This window comes from Varanus komodoensis, unplaced genomic scaffold (assembly GCF_004798865.1).
Source record: "Varanus komodoensis strain SLA01 unplaced genomic scaffold, ASM479886v1 scaffold7_1, whole genome shotgun sequence".
Classification (NCBI taxonomy): domain Eukaryota; kingdom Metazoa; phylum Chordata; class Lepidosauria; order Squamata; family Varanidae; genus Varanus; species Varanus komodoensis.
In genome coordinates this window covers 12405546-12423367 of record NW_025336479.1, presented here as the reverse complement: position 1 = coordinate 12423367, position 17822 = coordinate 12405546, and the positions used below count along the sequence as shown (strand labels likewise).

General features: G+C 42.5%; 1 protein-coding gene across 2 annotated transcripts in view; it reads right to left on the bottom strand.

Moving 5' to 3' along the window:
- Window positions 1-3156: 3156 nt before the first annotated feature.
- The window catches only part of LOC123035619 (CD209 antigen-like protein E), a 41373-nt gene continuing 26707 nt past the window's right edge, over window positions 3157-17822 (bottom strand). For both annotated transcript variants that reach the window (XM_044454017.1, XM_044454016.1), the window contains 6 exons: window positions 13130-13255; window positions 11725-11787; window positions 10595-10684; window positions 7962-8131; window positions 6650-6762; window positions 3157-5658 (listed from right to left, as the gene is read on the bottom strand). In XM_044454017.1, coding sequence (XP_044309952.1) covers window positions 5526-5658; window positions 6650-6762; window positions 7962-8131; window positions 10595-10684; window positions 11725-11787; window positions 13130-13255 — 695 coding nt within the window. In that variant the 3' untranslated portion in view covers window positions 3157-5525. The remainder of the gene's footprint in view (window positions 5659-6649; window positions 6763-7961; window positions 8132-10594; window positions 10685-11724; window positions 11788-13129; window positions 13256-17822) is intronic.

Sequence of the window (17822 nt, the reverse complement as noted above, 5' to 3'; positions counted from 1 at the left end):
CTCATGATGTGCTCTGCATATAAGTTAAATAGGCAGGGTGACAGTATGCAGCCTTTCCAAACTCCTTTCTCAATTTTGAACCAATCAGTGGTTCCATGTCCAGTTCTCACTGTTGCTTCTTGACCTGCATATAGGTTTCTCAAGAGACAAATAAGATGGTCTGGTACTCCCATCTCTTTAAGAACTTGCCACAATTTGTTGTGATCCACATAATCAAAGGCTTTAGCATAGTTAATGAAGCAGAAGTAGATGTTTTTCTGGAACTTCCTAGCTTGCTCCATGATCCAGTGTATGTTGGCAATTTGATCTCTAGTTCCTCTGCCTCTTCGAAATCCTGCCTGTACTTCTGGTAGTTCTTAGTCCATGGCTTTAATAAGTGACAAACGAGAATGTGCAAACTAGCCCTGTTTTTTAGCAAGCCATTAGTGTTTATGAGCAGCCCCCACTCTATGTTGATGCAGAATAGTTTAAAGCACAATCCTGTGCATATTTAGATAAAGGGTCCACAGCTCCAGGCATGGCTGGCTGGGGAATACTGAGATTCACAGGGCTTTTTTTCCTCTAAGCTAATGCCAAACACTAGGACTTCTGCTTTTAAATGTAGTGGCTAGGTGGCAGCATTGCTACATTTCTGGTACTGGTGCAGCTTCGTTGCATGAGATTTATTTCATTGCTATAAAGGTTGTGCCCAGACTCTCCAGTCCCCAATTTTTGCCAATGGACTGTAGTATATGAGTAGACAACCAGGTGCCCTCCAGTTTGGGCATGTTCCATGGGCCTTCTAGGAGCTGCAGTCCAAAACTCTGAAAAGTACCATATTTCCTACCCTCATGTAGGAAATTTTGGCTTATTCTAGATCAAGGTCCATTCCCATGGGAGCATCAAGGTGTCCTCAGTGCCTTACGATTGCTAGCCAGAGAGAGTCTTCATTCTGGACAGACAGAGCATGTTGTCAGTGTCCCATGCCAGGATAGCCTCCTGATCTGATTGCTGCAATGCTCTGTATGTGAGTTGCTGCAGGATTATCTAGCAATTGCAGTTAGTACAAAATATAGCAGCTAGGGCCCTGACTGGAACTGGGCATTGCAGATCTATTGCACCAGTACTGTACCATCTTCACTTGCTTTCAGCTCATTTCCAGGCCCAATTCACATTGTTCATGTAAACTTATAAAGTATTTCACAATTTGGGGCCACAGTATCCAAATAACCCCCTTTTCCCCTGTGTTGTTGCCATGCCCTGAGATCTTCAAGTGTGTGTTCCAAGTGACCCCAAATATGGAGATGTGTGGGGTGACTGCTCTTAACTGGGCCTTTTCTATGGTGGCTCCCAAATTGTGCACTTACTACCACTGAGAGGGCTACCTGGCATCCACATGGTTGTCTTTTCAATGCCAGACAGAGATGTTTTTATTCTACCAGTCCTTTTAAATGCTTTTTCCTCCTGGAAAGTTTCCAGTTGCTTAAGCCATTTTCACTACTTGGAGAAATCAAGAGTCATAAAATCATAGTATAGCAGAGTTGGAAAGGGCCAAGAAGGCCATTAAGTCCAACCCCCTGATGTTGCAAGACAGCAATTTACACCATCCTACTCAGATGATTGTCCAGGGGTTTTTTAATGTCTCTAGTGTGGGAGACCCCACAGCCTCTTCAGGCAACAGGTTCCACTTTTGTATTGCTCTGACAGTTAGGAAACTTCTCCTGATATCTAGCCCGAATCTGATTTGTCACAACTTGAGTTCATTATTCCATGTCCTACACTCTAGCAAGAGCAAGAAGAGATTTTGTCCTTCCTCTTTGTGACAGCCTTTTAGGAATTTATAGAGGGATATCATTCCACCCTCAGTCTTCTTTTCTCAAAGCTGAACATACCGAGTTCTCTCAATCTCTCCTCACAGAGTAATGTTTCCAAATCCTGGATCAATCAAGCCTTGCTTACCATGAATAAGCCAAGACTCTTTAGTGGTCCATTTTGTCAGCCAGGAAAAGACTGGTTAATATTATGCCTTCTTTAAATAGACCCCTGGATGCAGAACTAGATGACCATCAGCTAGGAAGAATTCTAGTAATAGGGAGTAGTAAGCAAAGGCAGAAAAATAAGTACAGCTGGGGAGCAGACAGGGCTGCCCCGTCTATAATGCAGGTTGAGGCAATTCCTTAGGCACAGATGCTAGGAGGAGGCAGTAATGTGTTGGCAAGACCTGTGTGTTGCACAGCTGTGGCTGAGGATGCTGTCACCTCATCCGTGTTGAAAAAATGACAAGTGCCACTCCAGTTGGCTTCTGTACTTAGAAAGAAAGGTGGTGCCATCTTATTTTGTGCCTCAGGCAGCAAAAATCTTGGGCTGCCCCTGGAAATAGACACTGCAGTCTTAATCTTACCGAAAGGAATACTGACAGTAGAGCAAAGAGCATAAGAGGAAGCATATAGAAACAGGAGGGAAGAAATATAAAAAGAAGTTTATGGAGATATAAGAAACCAACACAAGAAGGTAAAGAAAGTCACCAGTCTGAGCACTTTCTTAGAGGGCTTTTAAAAATAAGGCTATTACTAAGTATTCCATGGTTCAAGTGCAGAGGCTGGGAAGAGACAAGGGTTCAGGGGATAAATACTGTATTCATGGCTTGCTGATGTGCTTCTCAAAGGCATCTGGCCAGCCCCTGTTGGAAGGATGCTGGACTAGACAGACATTGCTCTAATCCAGCAAGGCTTTCTCCATGTGCCTCCCAGAGACTTGCTTATGTAGCATCTTTTTTTTTTCTTTTATCATGTATATAAAGGTTTGGCCCAAGACAGTGTGTAGCACCCAGCTATAACTCCTACCAATTAAGGATGTAGCTGACATACAACTGATTCTATGTTTCTGGCTCACTGATTTTCTTATGGAAACAATTCGATAAAACAAGTACAAACATAAAGGATTGGGTTCCATGATTGTACCATATCCGGAGAGAAATTTGGGGAACATACCCATGTCATCCTGTCACAGTGGTAAGCCAAAGACATTGTCATCTTAAGATGTAATCCTATACCTATTTAAACAGAAAAAGCTCCTCCAACTTCTAGCATGACCTAGCTAGCTGTGCTTCTCATTTATCATTGGCACTCAGTGGGACTTACCTCTGAGTAAATATGGAAGGGATTACATTCCACCTGGTTAATTTTGGTATGAGCTTTTATTAGAGAAAGATATTAATAATATTCCTTAAAGCTAGTCATGGATTATAACAATGAGAATTTATTATTTAATGTAAAAAGAAAATAACCCATTCAAGCAAAAAGTACAAAACTGTAAATAAATGAACTATTCAATTACACCATTAAGAACTAAATAATTTCAGGACACACAAACCAGCAAAATCAATATGAGCCAATTCTGATAAGGCAATCAAAGTAACTTGAAAATTTCCTGCTAGAAACTCCTATATGTAGCAGGATTTAAACAATGTGGTTTTCAAAAATAAATCAGTTTTTTCTCTTCTAAAAACTCCAGCCATGACTTATAGCATTTACCAGTGCTGCTACCTGTGTAGGCAAGTTTGATACCCCTGATTAATGCAACAAAATTACTTTCTCAACACTAATTACTGCTTCTATTTGCATCAACTTCCAGTGGACATCTCTTGATTGTTCACTGTGTTTGGGGTCATGATGAACATGCAGGATCTAGTATTGCACTACATTCTTTCCCTTCTGTTTCTCCCAGTAATATTTCTGACAACTTTTCCAAGCATAGGAGCATAGTTAAAAGAGTTCCTGTAATCAGACTGTGGTGATTATCTTATTTCTGTGTGGCAAGAGTCTGAACTCCCCTGACATGCTCCTCCAGGAGAAATGTGTGCATGGGAAAGGAAGAAAAAACAATCACAGTGCTTAATATAGGTAACATTTCACACAAATATATGAAACTCTCGCCTGAAGGGACGAACCTAAAGCTTGCCTTTTGAAAGGTGCTTACCTCTTAGTAAGGCATTAGAGGATACACATGTTTACCTAGAACATCCACTCTAGCTGGTTCAATAGACTTTGGGTGGTTCCCAGGTGAGGCTTTTAGTGTGCGTGTGTGTGGGGAGGGGAGAGATCCTAGAAGTTGCTATTTTCCATTTGTAGTCCTCCATGTTTTCTCTCCACTTCCTTCAAATTTTCTGCTTACTAGAACAAATTCTATCAGTGAGGGAATAATGAAGGGGCTGCACAGTGGCTTTTGGTTAGGAGTTCTAGGAGCCTCGTGGTTAGGAAGCACCCATTCTCTGGGGCTAATACTTCGTTTGCAAGGGGTTACATTTTCCCAGCATCTAAACCTGCAGATTTTATGCTGGGGGGCTTTCATGAATAAATTTATTCCTTGCCCTTGAATTTGCCACATGAAATGTAATGCCAGAGGCACCTCTGACTAGTGACAATTCCCTGGGCCATGCCTGTTCCACTATGAGGCCTTTTAATTTTCCCTGTTTTAGAGTCTGAGCACTCTGTAGTCAATCAATTCAGTAGGAATACCCACTCAGCTTTTTAAAATATAAGGAAAATAATCTATTTTGCGGATTTTTCCTCCTTTAAAAAATAGAGCTAAGTTTGGAATTCCTTTTTCCCATGTTTATTCCCCATTAAAAGGCAGGTGGAGGTAGACAATCAATATGATGTCTCTACACCATGACTACTGTCCCTACAGCAAGGTTACCTCCCTCTTCCTTCCTATTGATCACATACTTATAGTGATGTGGATTCAGTTAAGCATGGCTGGGTTGACACAACAAGACAAGCCAAAGTATAGGTTGAGTGTGGCTTGATGTGAAGTTGTAGGTTGTTGTGCAGTGAGAACTCACCCATGCTAACAGACTGTTGTTTGTTAATCCTGAACAACCCAGAAAGAGAACCCATAGCTTCTTGTTGGGTTGTGAACTGTGGGTTGTTTGTGGTTAGCAAACCATGATTTGTTGGTACAGCTAGGCTCACACAACAGAGAAACCCACATTTTTTATTATTTAGAGAGCATGTGGACATGGCAGGAGCTGTATTGGGAACATGCTTCTGCACAGTGCTGAGTGTTACCCCTTCCCCTCCATGCCTTTGATAAAAATCATCCCAGTGAAATTGTTATTCTCCTGCAGGGAGGAGAGCATCTGTGGGCACCCGTCTGCAGGAATGTTCACCTGACGTTTTCCTGTGCTTTGGCTCTGTTTCCAAGGCTTTTCCCCATTCAAGTCTTTGATAGGGGTGACTGTGGGACCTCCTAGGCATGAGAGGGCTGGGGCATATGTTCCCTGAGACTACATATGGGCAGCAGCTGGTTTCAGCTGCCACATGACCAGCCTATGAATTCTTTTATGGGCTGGTGTTGGATTATACTTCACTTGTGAACATAAGGCTGTTCAGTGATGAAATGGTATTATTTTCTATCTAGCTATCAGGAAGCAGTGGAAGCACATTCCAAGGTGGGGCAGGGCAGGGCAGGGCAGGGCAAAGAGTCAGTAGCAAGTAAAGCAGCTTGTATTCAGCCCTGTTCCATGAGCAGACCAGCACTATATTTCAGCAGATCAGCCTCTTTTTACAAATCCAGTGATAAGGAAGGGAACACATGGCAGAAGCCCATGTCCCATTGGGGTGCATGATAGCGCAGTTCTTGTTACCACCCTTCTGTGGCTCGCCTTTATTCCAAAAGCTAGAACAAAGAGCAGATAATAATTGTCATCAACATATAACCATCAATAGCCTTCTCCATTGAGTTCATCATGTCATCTTGGAGGAAAACAGCTTAAACCACCCAGAGCTTCAGCTATTATGTGGTATAAATAAATATAGAAAATAAAATAATGTCATTAAAAGTTCCAGTAAGCCAAACTCTTTGACCTCTACTGAAGAACATTTTCACTGAAAGATTAGGAGTGAATGCAATAGAAGTGGAATGTCTCCTTTAAGCAATAGTAAAATACAATAAAAATAGGAAACTATCAGAATGAAAAACAAAACTGAAGTTTTTTCCAGGGTGTATGTATGAACATATTTTATATCCTTCCTTTTTCTTTTCTGGGAACTCAGGGTAGTTTTCATCATTCTCCTCCTCCTAACTTTATCCTCACAACCACAGCCCTGTGAGGTAGGTTGACTGTGACTGGCCCATAGTTACCCAGCTTCCACCTAGTTACCAGAACCTGGATTGCTTGATTCCTAACAATTTGTTCTTCATAGAGGACCTTCTCAGGGTTGTTTCCCAGTTGTTCTTTTGATTGCATTAAACACAGAACCATTAGCTGTGCAACTGTCCCCTTAACTCTTCATTGTCATTCCTTGAATTTCTCTAAGAAGATTATACTGAAGTACTTGACTTCTTGAAAGATTGTATGGACAGCTGCACACTATTGATACAATGTACTTGTCCTTGCAGTACATGTCCTTAAAGCACAGAGCTTCCCCTTTAATTGTCAGGTTTGTATAGTTGCACCCTCAGGAAAAAAGAAAAAAAGCTGGATACAACATAGTCATAGAACATAATTATCCCATTATACTGAAACCTAGTTATTTATAGTCATTTCTCAAAGGTCATTTCCGCCATTGCATTTCTTCAGTGTAGAACAAGAAGTCTCTTTGAATGTTCATTGTGAAACCATTAAATGCAATTTATTCTAATTATTAAAAAAGCAAAGTATACTTACGATATTGATAGACTCTGATCATCATCTTTCCATTGCCACTTCTTTTCCTTTGCTAAGTATGTCAAGCCCAACCAGTATTTTGCGGACTTATCAAGATTAGCGATCAGAAACGCCTAGAATGAAAATGGGTTTAAATACGTATTTAAGTAGAAGTCAACTCCACCAAACTCAGAGTGACTTCTGATTCAATATGTTGTTATATATACTTAGATACATTTAGAAGAAGCCATATACCCCCTGCTACTCTATCCTCTGCGTTTATTTTTAGCATTTTCATTTTATTTTTATGGTATTTACATACTGCCCCAAAAAGAAGGTTCTCTGGGCAGTTTACAGGTAAGAATGTAAAACCATAAGATAAACAAAACATAAAACATGAAATCTGAACAGAATAAAATCAGAAAGAGAATATAGCCAAAGTAAAACTAGCCACAAAGGATGACATCAATACAAAAGATGTACAAAGCACTAAAATGGCAATATGGAGAAGTTTCACCTGGTAAAATAAAAATTCTTCACCTTCCACCAAATGGACTGCAATGCAGGTTTCAGGTGAACCTCTCTGGGAAAGGCAGGCCACAGCTAAGGTGCTACCACTGAGAAGGTCCCCTCTCAGGGAATCCTCGCAGCACTCCATTTGGTGGGAAATTTGGAAGAGGTCCTTTAAACATGATCCTAGAGTCCAGGACATATATATGAGAGGAGAAAATCCTTCAAATGAACTGGTCCAAAGTTATCTAGGGCTTTGAAGGGTAAAAGCAGTGTTTTCACTTGGCCCAAGAAATGTACTAGAAGAACACTTGGTGGCAAAATGCTGGTGGAATATGGTTGTATAAGCTAGTCCCAATTAACAAGGTTAATGCTCTATTTTGGACCAGCTGGATTTTCCAGATGGTTTTCAAAGAAGCATACATGATACGTTGCAGTAATCCACATGTAATGTAATCCATCTGAAATGCATTTCAGGAATCTTTTGAATGCTAAAGACAATGTTTATAAAGTGGCATGAACTGAAGATACTTTCCCATTTTCACTGGGATATGTTTAGGCTATGAGGCATTTTCTATAATTTTCGTGTGGGAAGAGGAAAAAATGCAAGGAAAGTAATGCTGGCTTTAAAAAAGGAAGCACCACCCCAATTCTCTCTCTCTCTCTCTCTCTCTCTCTCTCTCTCTCTCTCCCCCCCCCCAATCCTTTTTTCTTAATGTATTTCCCCACTGTTTCAAGATGTAGTGGAGGTACAAGCAGCAGCAGCAGCCACACTGAGGACAAGTGCCTCACTGAGAACAAGGCTGCTGCTCAGGCAACTTACCGCTTCTTCATCAGACCAAATGCTGACTAAATGAGCTCTCCTACTAGTGCAGTATGAAAAAGCATCATTCCAGTTATACTTCTGCTTGGAAAAGAAATAACACATCTTCCCTTCAGCTGTCCATTTGGTAGGACATGGAGAACTGACATTGGATTTTTCACAAAGCGAGACTGCAAAGCAAAGCAGGTTCATTACTCTATTCGTATTTTACCCAATGACCGGGTTTGTACGACACACTAGGCCGCTGAGGGGCAGCTTAGCATGCGCTCCTCCTGTGCTTTCTGGGGGGTGGTTTATAAGCCACCCCAATGAGCCATGACGTTTGGGGGAGTTCAGGAGACCTTGGATGGTTTACTGTGTTATCCAAATCTAAACAACACAATAAGCCATGGTCAAGATGAAAAAAAGTAAAAGAGTATTTTGTGAAGAGCAGCAAAAAAGGGTAGCTGGTGATTGTCATGGGCTCCCTGCCCCCACAACACACACATCCCTAGCAATGCCTGGAAAACAGGATTGCACACACATGCTGTTGCTCTCCCAGCATTACCAGGAAGACGGAGGCAAAGCCAGGGCCCTCTGCCACATGCTGCCCTCTCAGCCTGTACTGAGGCAGTGCATGGGGTGGGGGCTTGGCTGAGCTCAGCTCCCCCCTGCGTCACTGAAGCCATGCCATGACCTCCCACCTGCCACTGCCAAGAGTGCTACAGCAGCAGGCAGAAGGGAGCTGCGAGGCTTTGCCTCCCTGAGTTGGCTTCACATCCTTGCTCTTCTCCCCCTCCAAGGAAGACGCCCAGGGGTGCCTGCACCCCTGCCTGCAGCTGCAGCCCTTTTGGTGGTACAGAAGTTGCTTGGCTTCCTTCCTCAAGAGGAAGCAAAGCTGACCCAAGCAGCCACTTCCCCTGCAAGTCACTGCCTCCCCAACCACTGAGTGGTGCAGTCATGGCTGGGCACAGTCTCCCCAGCCAAGTTGGACGCACGGGCCATGAGTGTTCTGCCACCTGTGGGTGCTCCAACAAGCAGTGGCAACTGGTTGCCTTGCGTGGGGCTTGGAAGGCTAGTGCAGTGCTGCATGGCTCATGCCTCCCTCATCTGACCTTCCTCCCTGCGCCCAACCGCCCCCTGAGATCGGCGGGAGAGGCCCTTCTCCAGGAGCCCTCCGTGAAAGAAATTAGGAGGGTGGGTACTCGGAGGAGGGCTTTCTCTGCGGTGGCGCCTAAGTTATGGAATGCGCTCCCCAGAGAGGTCCGCCTGGCGCCGTCGTTATTTGTTTTTCGGCGCCAGGCGAAGACCTTTTTATTCAAGCGGCATTTTAAATGTTAATATTATTGAATTTTATCTGGCCAGGGTGGCTTATTTTATATTGTATTTTTGTATTTTAATCTAATGTTTAAATTTTAATTTAAGATTATAATTATTTTAATTTATTGTTGTAAGCCGCCCCGAGGCTTTGGCGAATGGGGTGGCATAAAAATGTTTTAATTGATTAATTAATTAATTAATTAAGAAAGAAAGAAAGAAAGAAAGAACATGACTGCTCCTGGCACCAGCCACCCCTGCTCCCCTTGGTTCTCCTGTGGCATGCACCTAGACCCTGCTGTCCCTGACCAATAGTGAGACACATCTGGGAGCCCTGGGCAGCTGTGTAGCCCTCCCAGGATTAAGGTGCCATCCAAATTCACCCTATCTGGAGACTTCAGTGCACACACAGGTGTCTAGCAATTGCATTTCACAGATGACCTGCCTTCCTAGAGACTGCAGTGGATTTGCATTTGATTCTGGCTTCAGTTTTGCCCTCTAAAGCATGTTGAACACCGAGGCCTCCTTCTGGGCACTGCTTCTTACATATCATGGAAACAGACCAGACTTGAGGGCTCTCGGTTCCCAGACTCCCCATGGTGTCCTGTGCCCAAGCCAACTGCACTCCATTCTGGCTACAGCAGTGGCTACAGCAGTGCCGCCAAAAGCCAAAGCTTGCCAAGGAGGTTGGTGACTGGCAAGCCCCCCCACCCTCAAGCAACAGGCTCAGTGAGACTTCTGACTTAACCATTCCCCCCTCCCCCCAGGTCCAGATTTAACCCCTCTAATCTGTCAGTTTTAGTGCAGGCTTGGTTGCCACAAACCCTGAGTGGAAAACCATCAACCACAATACAAAGCAGGTCAATGATCAGAACAGCTATTAAATGCTTGACCTTTGTGCTGCATCTAATTCTTCTTTAGTTTGGAAATTTAGTAGCAAATAGATGAACTTGAAAAGCATACATTCTGAATAAAAGTCTAAAGAAAAACAGCCAGCCAGCCAGCTGAAAGTTTGCCACTCACTTTGTTCCAGGATTGTCACTTAACTCCTTGCCATCTAGTCTGTCCAGATCCTTTTGGATCTGGAGTACCTGCTGCTCAGTTGTGGCCACTGCCCTGGTTTTAGTATCGTCTGCAAATTTGATCAGCAGACTGTTCACCCCTTCTTCCAACACTACACTGTGTTGTAAGAAGGAATTGTGCCAGTTGTGTCTGCCCTCTTAATGACCCAGCCTGATTCTGACCCTGAGTTGGGTTTCTCTCATGTTTTCTACCCCAAGGTGATCAAACAAGAAGAAAAATCATCCAGATACAGACCCTGCCCAATGGTGTCTCACCTGTCATGTCCTGCAGTTCACTGAACCTGTCCTTTATTGTTCTTTCATGCATGCTCTGTGCTGCTTTTAAATCATCTAAATCCTCCTTCACTGAAAGACAATTCAAAATGCACACAAACAGCACTGAGGTGGTGCCATTAAGTTGCCAATGCAGGTAATTACCGTAGCAACAGCCATAGTAGTAATAATTACTACTAATAATGATAATGCAATAATAATTCCTGATGATGATGATGATGATGATGATGGAAAATGGTTCCGGTTTCAGTTGTGATGCCAGAGAAAAGCACCCGGCACTAGGGATTCTTATTCACATCTCACCAACATTTAAAATTGCCTGAATCTGAAATGTTCTTGTGGGATGGAAATTACTTCATGAAGGATCAGCTATGGAAATGAAGAAAATGGGCCATAAAAGAATGGAATCCATGATGCCAAGCTGCCAATAAGTGTAAAGTAACCCTGCTGCTCTGGAAATAATGGAGGTCTGTGCTTCAGTCTGACACTGCTTTAAAGCATCCATAGATGCTGTTTAATTTTGACCAGGTGCTCTTTCCATTCACATATTACCACAACCAGTATTATCAACTCCTGTGCATGTTGTGTATGTTACTAGTATTTTACACATGGAAACACACTCAGATTTGTGGATATATGTATGTGCAAAGTTAGTGTCTGGCAAAAACGTAGGAATGGCTAAAACAGATCATTGTTTTACCTGTAGAGTTTGGTCTGGAGATCAGATACTGCTCTCTCTCAAACACACACTGGACCAAGGAGGTTGGCTAGATGATGACAAAGGTGGGACTTTAACTCTGAAAGCCCTACTCTAACATCATCTGGCTTGCCTCACCCATGTAGAAAGGGGAAATAGTAGGTGGTCTTCTGTGGAGAAGCAGTGGGATTGGGGAGGGAAACCCCCGTGGGCCATATAGGGAGCCTCCATAGGCTGCATGCAGCCCACAGGCTAAAGGCTCCCTATCTCAGGTCTAAAACCTCGCACATCACTCTATAAGGGCTTCCAGCACCAACTGGCAGCACACCTGTTCCTCATTGCTGCTCTCACCCGAACCAGTGCCTTTCATAAGAGAAGTAAAGTCACACATGTATCAAAGAGCCATAGTACCTACCTCTTGCGAGCATTTCCGAGTTGTTCAGATGTAGGCCCTGCAGTTCCTCTGATGGTGTAACGTCTGAAGAAACAAGAGTGATCTCAAAAAATGGCTTTCCTATTCTTTGTTGTGTTGTTACAATAAGCTTTGCTTTGAAATATAATCTCCCCATGAATCTCCTGATGATCCTCATCCCTGTGTTGAACAGATTGTCGCATGGGCAAGCGCTTTGTTCCCCAGTCCTTTCTTACGACTTGCTGTTTCAGTTGAAATGGGCAGAGGTGAAGTCAAAAAGGCTGGAAATGTCAAAAAGCTGCAGGGAGCTGAAAACAGCTTTTGATTGAGGCAGGGAGGGAAAGACAGTTCAGTCCTGCCAGGTTCTTGCCTGTCCTAGGATGGCACCTGGAGAATCAAGGAGAGGGAGGGAGCAACCAGCACATGCTGAGATCACTCCTCTGCCTGGGAGACCTCAGGATGTTTGCAGAACAACCAGCCCACCGTGACTTCTTGCCAGCGTGGGTTGGAGTGATGAGTAAACCTGCCTCTTGGGATGCATTTCTTTGTAGTTGCCTCTAAGGCAAAGTATTTGACAAAGGGATGTATGGGATTTTTGAAAAAATTGGAAACAGATAAGAAACTTTTCCAGGAATCCTTTAAATAGCCATTAGATCTAAGCCATGAACAGCTGTCAAATAAGAATCAGGAATTAGGTGCTTATAGGATAAAAAGTTAAGTGGTTCAAAGCCTAGGGAGAAGTTCTGGTGTACAGTTCACCACACAGGGGCATTGTGGTCACAATCCTGGGTTACCTTCTGTGATCTGTGAGATCTGCGGAAGAGACCCTGCTCCAGGAACCCTCCCCGAAGGCGGTAAAAAGGACATCTACTCGGAGCAGGGCCTTCTCTGAGGTGGCGCCCAGATTGTGGAATGCACTTCCCAGGGAAGTTTGCCTGGCATGAGTCTATATTTTTGGCGCCAGATCAAAACCTTTTTATTTAAGCGTCATTTTAAAAATTAGTATTTTAATGTTTAACAGTCACTTTTGATTTGATTATTTGTATTGGTTATATATTGTTTTATTATATTGTAATATTGATTGTTTTATTGGATTTGGATTTTAATGCTGTACGCCGTCCTGGGATGTCATACATAAAGGACGACATATAAAAGTTTTAATTAAAATAAGTAAATAAAATACCTTGGAAGTTGCCTTATACTGAGCCAGAACTTTGGTCCACCTAGGTTGGTACTGATGACCCAGACTGACAGTGGTTCTGCAGGCAGGAATTTTTTTCTTTCCCTACCTGGAGAAGCTGGGGATCAAACATGGGGCTTTCAGCATGTGCTCTGCTGCCAAGCCGTGGTTCCTCCCCAGCTGAACCCTGCAGGTCCTGAGTCGTTTTGTCTGAGAGGGATCACTTACTCTTCATCAGGAACCAAGAAAGGACTCCCACTGACATCGCTAAGGATATGATGACCAGGACAAACAGAATGATTATACACAGGCTTGAGTGGATTTTTGCTTGTGCAGGCGCAGAGAAGGAAGGAGCTGTGAAAAAGAAGATGGGTGGATCATTTAATCATTTGCAGTGGTCAGATTGTTTACTAAGAAGAACAGATCATTAGCTTTCCTTTTTAAATGGGTAACATATCATGCCTAGTAAATGTGGAGGGTAGGAGTCAAGGACAGCCCTGCACAGGTAAATGTGTCTGCTGCCAGATACCTTGATACTAGGGAAGAGACACAAACTTTCTTTCTGCCCAAGTGAGGTTACCTTATCTGGGAAAAAAAGCAGAGCTGAAACAGGAACTGGTGGAGAATTAAGACTCTGAGAAATTAGACTGTTTTTCATTCTGTTTGTCTACTCTCTAAGTTCAAATCCTGTTCAGCCTAAAAATAATACCAAAGGCCATGTATTAAAATGAATAATGTGCCAGAGATAATAATTTAGAATCTATACTAAGAAACAGAGGCTCACAGTTTTATATAAACTAGAGGGTTAAGTAGTGGTATAACAGTTATTGATCTGTGCTGAACAGTCACAGATTTTAGTGGTGTTCTAAAGGCCTTACTCTGGATTCCTTTCTCTTTGGGATGTATGGGTATCTAGAGCAGGAGTTTCTAGAACAGTGGTTCTCAAACAGTGCTCTGTGGAACCCTAGGGTTCCTCAAAAGCCTCGTAGTGGTTCCAAAACCAAATATAAAATGGATTTTAAAATGAAACTACATGAGGCCAATTATTCGATTGTCAAATTGGTGTCCAAGCAGCAAACAAGGAAATGCGTCACATCATTTGGATCCTAGGACTCTATTGCATAGTGTTCTGAATAATCGAAAGAATTCATTTGGGATATTACCATGTAATTGCTTTATATATTCATTATATTTAAAATGTTTTCTCTTTATTTCCAAAACTACTACATTATGCAAAGCACTCAGGCAATAGGAACAGATGAAAGAAGGAAGAACATTGTGGGTTCACAATACTTGGTAACAATCGGAGAGAGTTAGGGTTCTGTGGGGAAAAAATGTCATCAAAAAGTTTCTGTGACCAAATAAATTTGGGAACCACTGGTCTAGAAGGTAGACTGGAATCTGCTGGCAGATCTTTGATAATTTGCAGTGGATCGGCAAGTTTTCCTTGGCAAAACAAAGAGGCGTGTTAGAACTTCCAGTCTGTAGTAACTCAGATGAAAATTTGTACTTGCTCCCAGTACATCTTGCTCTGATGGGCACTGCACCTCTCTCAGGCAACATATTGCATCTAACTTCATGCAGCCCAATTCACCCTTTGCACATGTATCCCACTGGTGGACATTTCAGATGGCAGTTACAAACAAAATAAATTCCACATGCTGGAAGCCTGCCCATATCAGATCCAGGGCAAAGCTTGTGGAGAGGAGTTGTAAATTGGAGAGAAGCATATGTAGAACTTCGATGCAGGGGGCTGTTAAATGGCTGTTAATCCACTGTACCTGCTTTCAGCAACATCACAGCATTGAGAGCTGAGCTCTGGGCAGACAGCTTTTTTCCCCTGCTTTTCTGCTACATAACTTCTAGGCAGGACTATGCTATAGCAAAATAGCTCTAATGAATGATACAAAACAGCTCCATTTTCCTAATATAATACCCCATGTTCCCTGTTATCAAAAAAAAATTAAAACTTATAAAAAATAGAGGGAAACTGGAGAATTGCAACACTGCCTAAAGAGCCCATAATCAACCATAAGTGGAATTGATGAGCACACAACAAATGCCTCACATACAAAAACTCATAAACCATGAAGAGGGTATCAGAAACACAGAAAACAATATTCTTGGGGGAATGGCACTGGTGGTTTCTGTACATGATTTAAACATTAATGGAATCACCTTGAGCCCAGGATAAAAGTGAGGAAGGCAGTGATGGCAACTTGAAGGATCCTGAGCCTTATTGCCCCTTTTAGGATCATGAGGATCCAAGGGATTCTGCGGAGCAAAAAACTGTGCAGAAGCTGCCGTATGCCATGTCAGATTGTGTGTTCATTGATCCCGCCCAGGACTGGCTGGCAACATCATGGGGATAGGGGGGTCTTGCACTATCAGTGGGAAGGTGTGTGCAGCTTTTCAATCTTTCCCTCCTTGGTGTGGTTTGTGTAGGAGGAGGACAGATGGAAGAAACAGTGGGAAAATATGGGGGTGGGGGAGGGTTACATGTGGAAGAAGGGACAGCCCAAGGCATTTGGCTGCCGGGGCGGGGGGGAACAAGACCGTGCCCCCTTGCAATATAAATAGGAAACTTCTTTCAATTTGTTCACTGCACCAGAAGGCAGCAGGCTAGGTTACAGAGTAGGTGGCTGCCACCCAGCATCTACTTCCTGAGTGACCACCTCACTCTACCTAATGGTGGCCAGCTCTCAGTGGAAGGCATGGTTGCCTGGACTCCCCACTTAAAATTTCTGTGAATGAGGCCAGGCAACCTTGGACTCAGGCAGCAGTCTCCCGAGAACTGAAGGTAGGACCTTGTATATGCAAAGCATGTGCCCTTTTACTGATCTATATGGTTCCTTGCCCCCAAGGCATTGTAAAGTACACCATTTTATAAAGTTCACTGTTCTTTACAGAATTGCATGTCAGACAGAATTATGGCTTGGCTTGTCTGGCAGCTGATCCCTTTTGAGCTCAGAGAGATTCTTGCTGGCTGTACACAGTAGCAGAAGTAATCATTGGAAGAGATCTATACACAGTGAAACAACTGTAAGATATAAATGTTTAAAACCTGAGAGGTTATCCAAAGTAGCTGGTTAAGAATATATTACTATTTAAATCCCACATGTTCAAATTAATGAGATTGGACTTATGTAATAGACATAATAGATGCCAGTAGGTGGCTGAGAGACTACAAAGATCTAAATTCTAAAGTTTTGTGTCTGAGAACCTTTCAATAGAGAGGATGGATCCTCTGAGAGCTTTAGAAGGCTAGATTCAGAGAGAAGCCTCAGGACAAGAGCGTTCCTTAAGAGTGAAAAAAATGAGTGGAATTGGCCGGCTTGCTCTTGTAAGAGTTAAACAAACACTTCCGAGGGAAACAGGGCAATTTCTTCTGGGAAGAGATTCCATTTTTGTATTCCAAGAATGGTGAGCTGGAAACGATTTTGAGAAGCAGATTGCTTGACTGGCAGCTGGGACTGTGAAAACTGGATAGGATCCAGAAATGTTTGCAGGACTGGCTTGTGCTTTCCTAACCTAAAACAGGATATGTTCCTTGGACTGACATTTGAATAAAGGATTAACTTTCATAAGTAAAGCAAAATATAAAAAGAATATACATTCTTCTGACTGGTAAAATGGCTAGGTAAAGGTCAGACTGGATATGACTTTAAGCACATATTTTAACCACAAGTTTGCAATTGGCCACATATCTTTTTGGAAACAAAAACAGCTTTGTGGTCCTGATCTTGATGAGGACTTAGCCAGTTCCCTCACTTAAAAATTCAACACACCCAGCAGCTTTTCCATCCATTTTTAGGGCAAATAGGACCTTTCTTCATATCCTAGAAATGTTTTTCGCTGGAAAACAATACAAGTGTTCTTGCTTATAAAAAGATGCAATCTGTTGCAAGTGTATGATTGAAATATGTATGTACTTAATGTCCTAGAAGATAAACTGTAATAGTAACTGATTGCATTTTGTGGAAAGACGTCAAGCTGTAAGACAAGGTGCAGATCCTCAGCTCTAGGGGCCAAATCCTGCCCTCCAGGGCTTAGCCACAAACCCTTACCCTGCCCCTCTTTTTCGGGTGGCTTCTTTGCTGTTGTGCAGTTTTCTCCCTATTCTAAAAAGTAGAAATGCCATGTCTAAACTTTAGTTACTGGCAATCAGTGCTTTAAGCTCAAATATGCTAGTGTTTTCTGGAATTTTTACCCTAACTTTGGCCCCACCCACCTCTGGAATATGGCCCCTGAGAGCTTCTTTGAAATTCTGTGAGCGCAAGGACAATGTAGCCCTTGGGCTGAAAGAGGTTCTGCACTTCTAATACACCTATGTACAACAGCACAAGGCTGGAAAAAAGCACCAAAGTAATATTTATGTAGATTTTATTTAGTAGAAGAATGTATACAACGAAAAGAAAAGAAAGGAAAAGAAAAGAAAGGAAAAGAAAAGAAAAGAAAGGAAAAGAAGACAAGCCTGAAACTTTAACAGTCAGAAGGTTCCAGCATGGTTGATTGGCCTACATAGCATGAGCCAATTAATCATTGTTCCTCTTAAACAATGGTTTTTGAATTTGGAAAGCTTATACTGACCATGAAGGGATTCTGGCTTGTCAGCAGACCAGGAAACACACGGGTAAGCAATGCTGCTGTCTATGTTCCCAGTATTTTAAGGTTTAAATTGATATTCTAATTTATTTATTTATTTAAAACATTTCTATGCCACCCCCATGGCAACAAAGCCTTGGGGCAGCTCACAACAAAAACAAACAAAAGCATATAAAAATTATACAATAAAAATATTAAAACCTCGGTGCATCTCGGCTTAATTTTTTAAAAAAAAAAACCCTACATAATAAATTAACAATTAAAATAAGTTTTAAATAAAAAGGTCTTAGCCTGGTGCCAAAAAACAAATAATTGG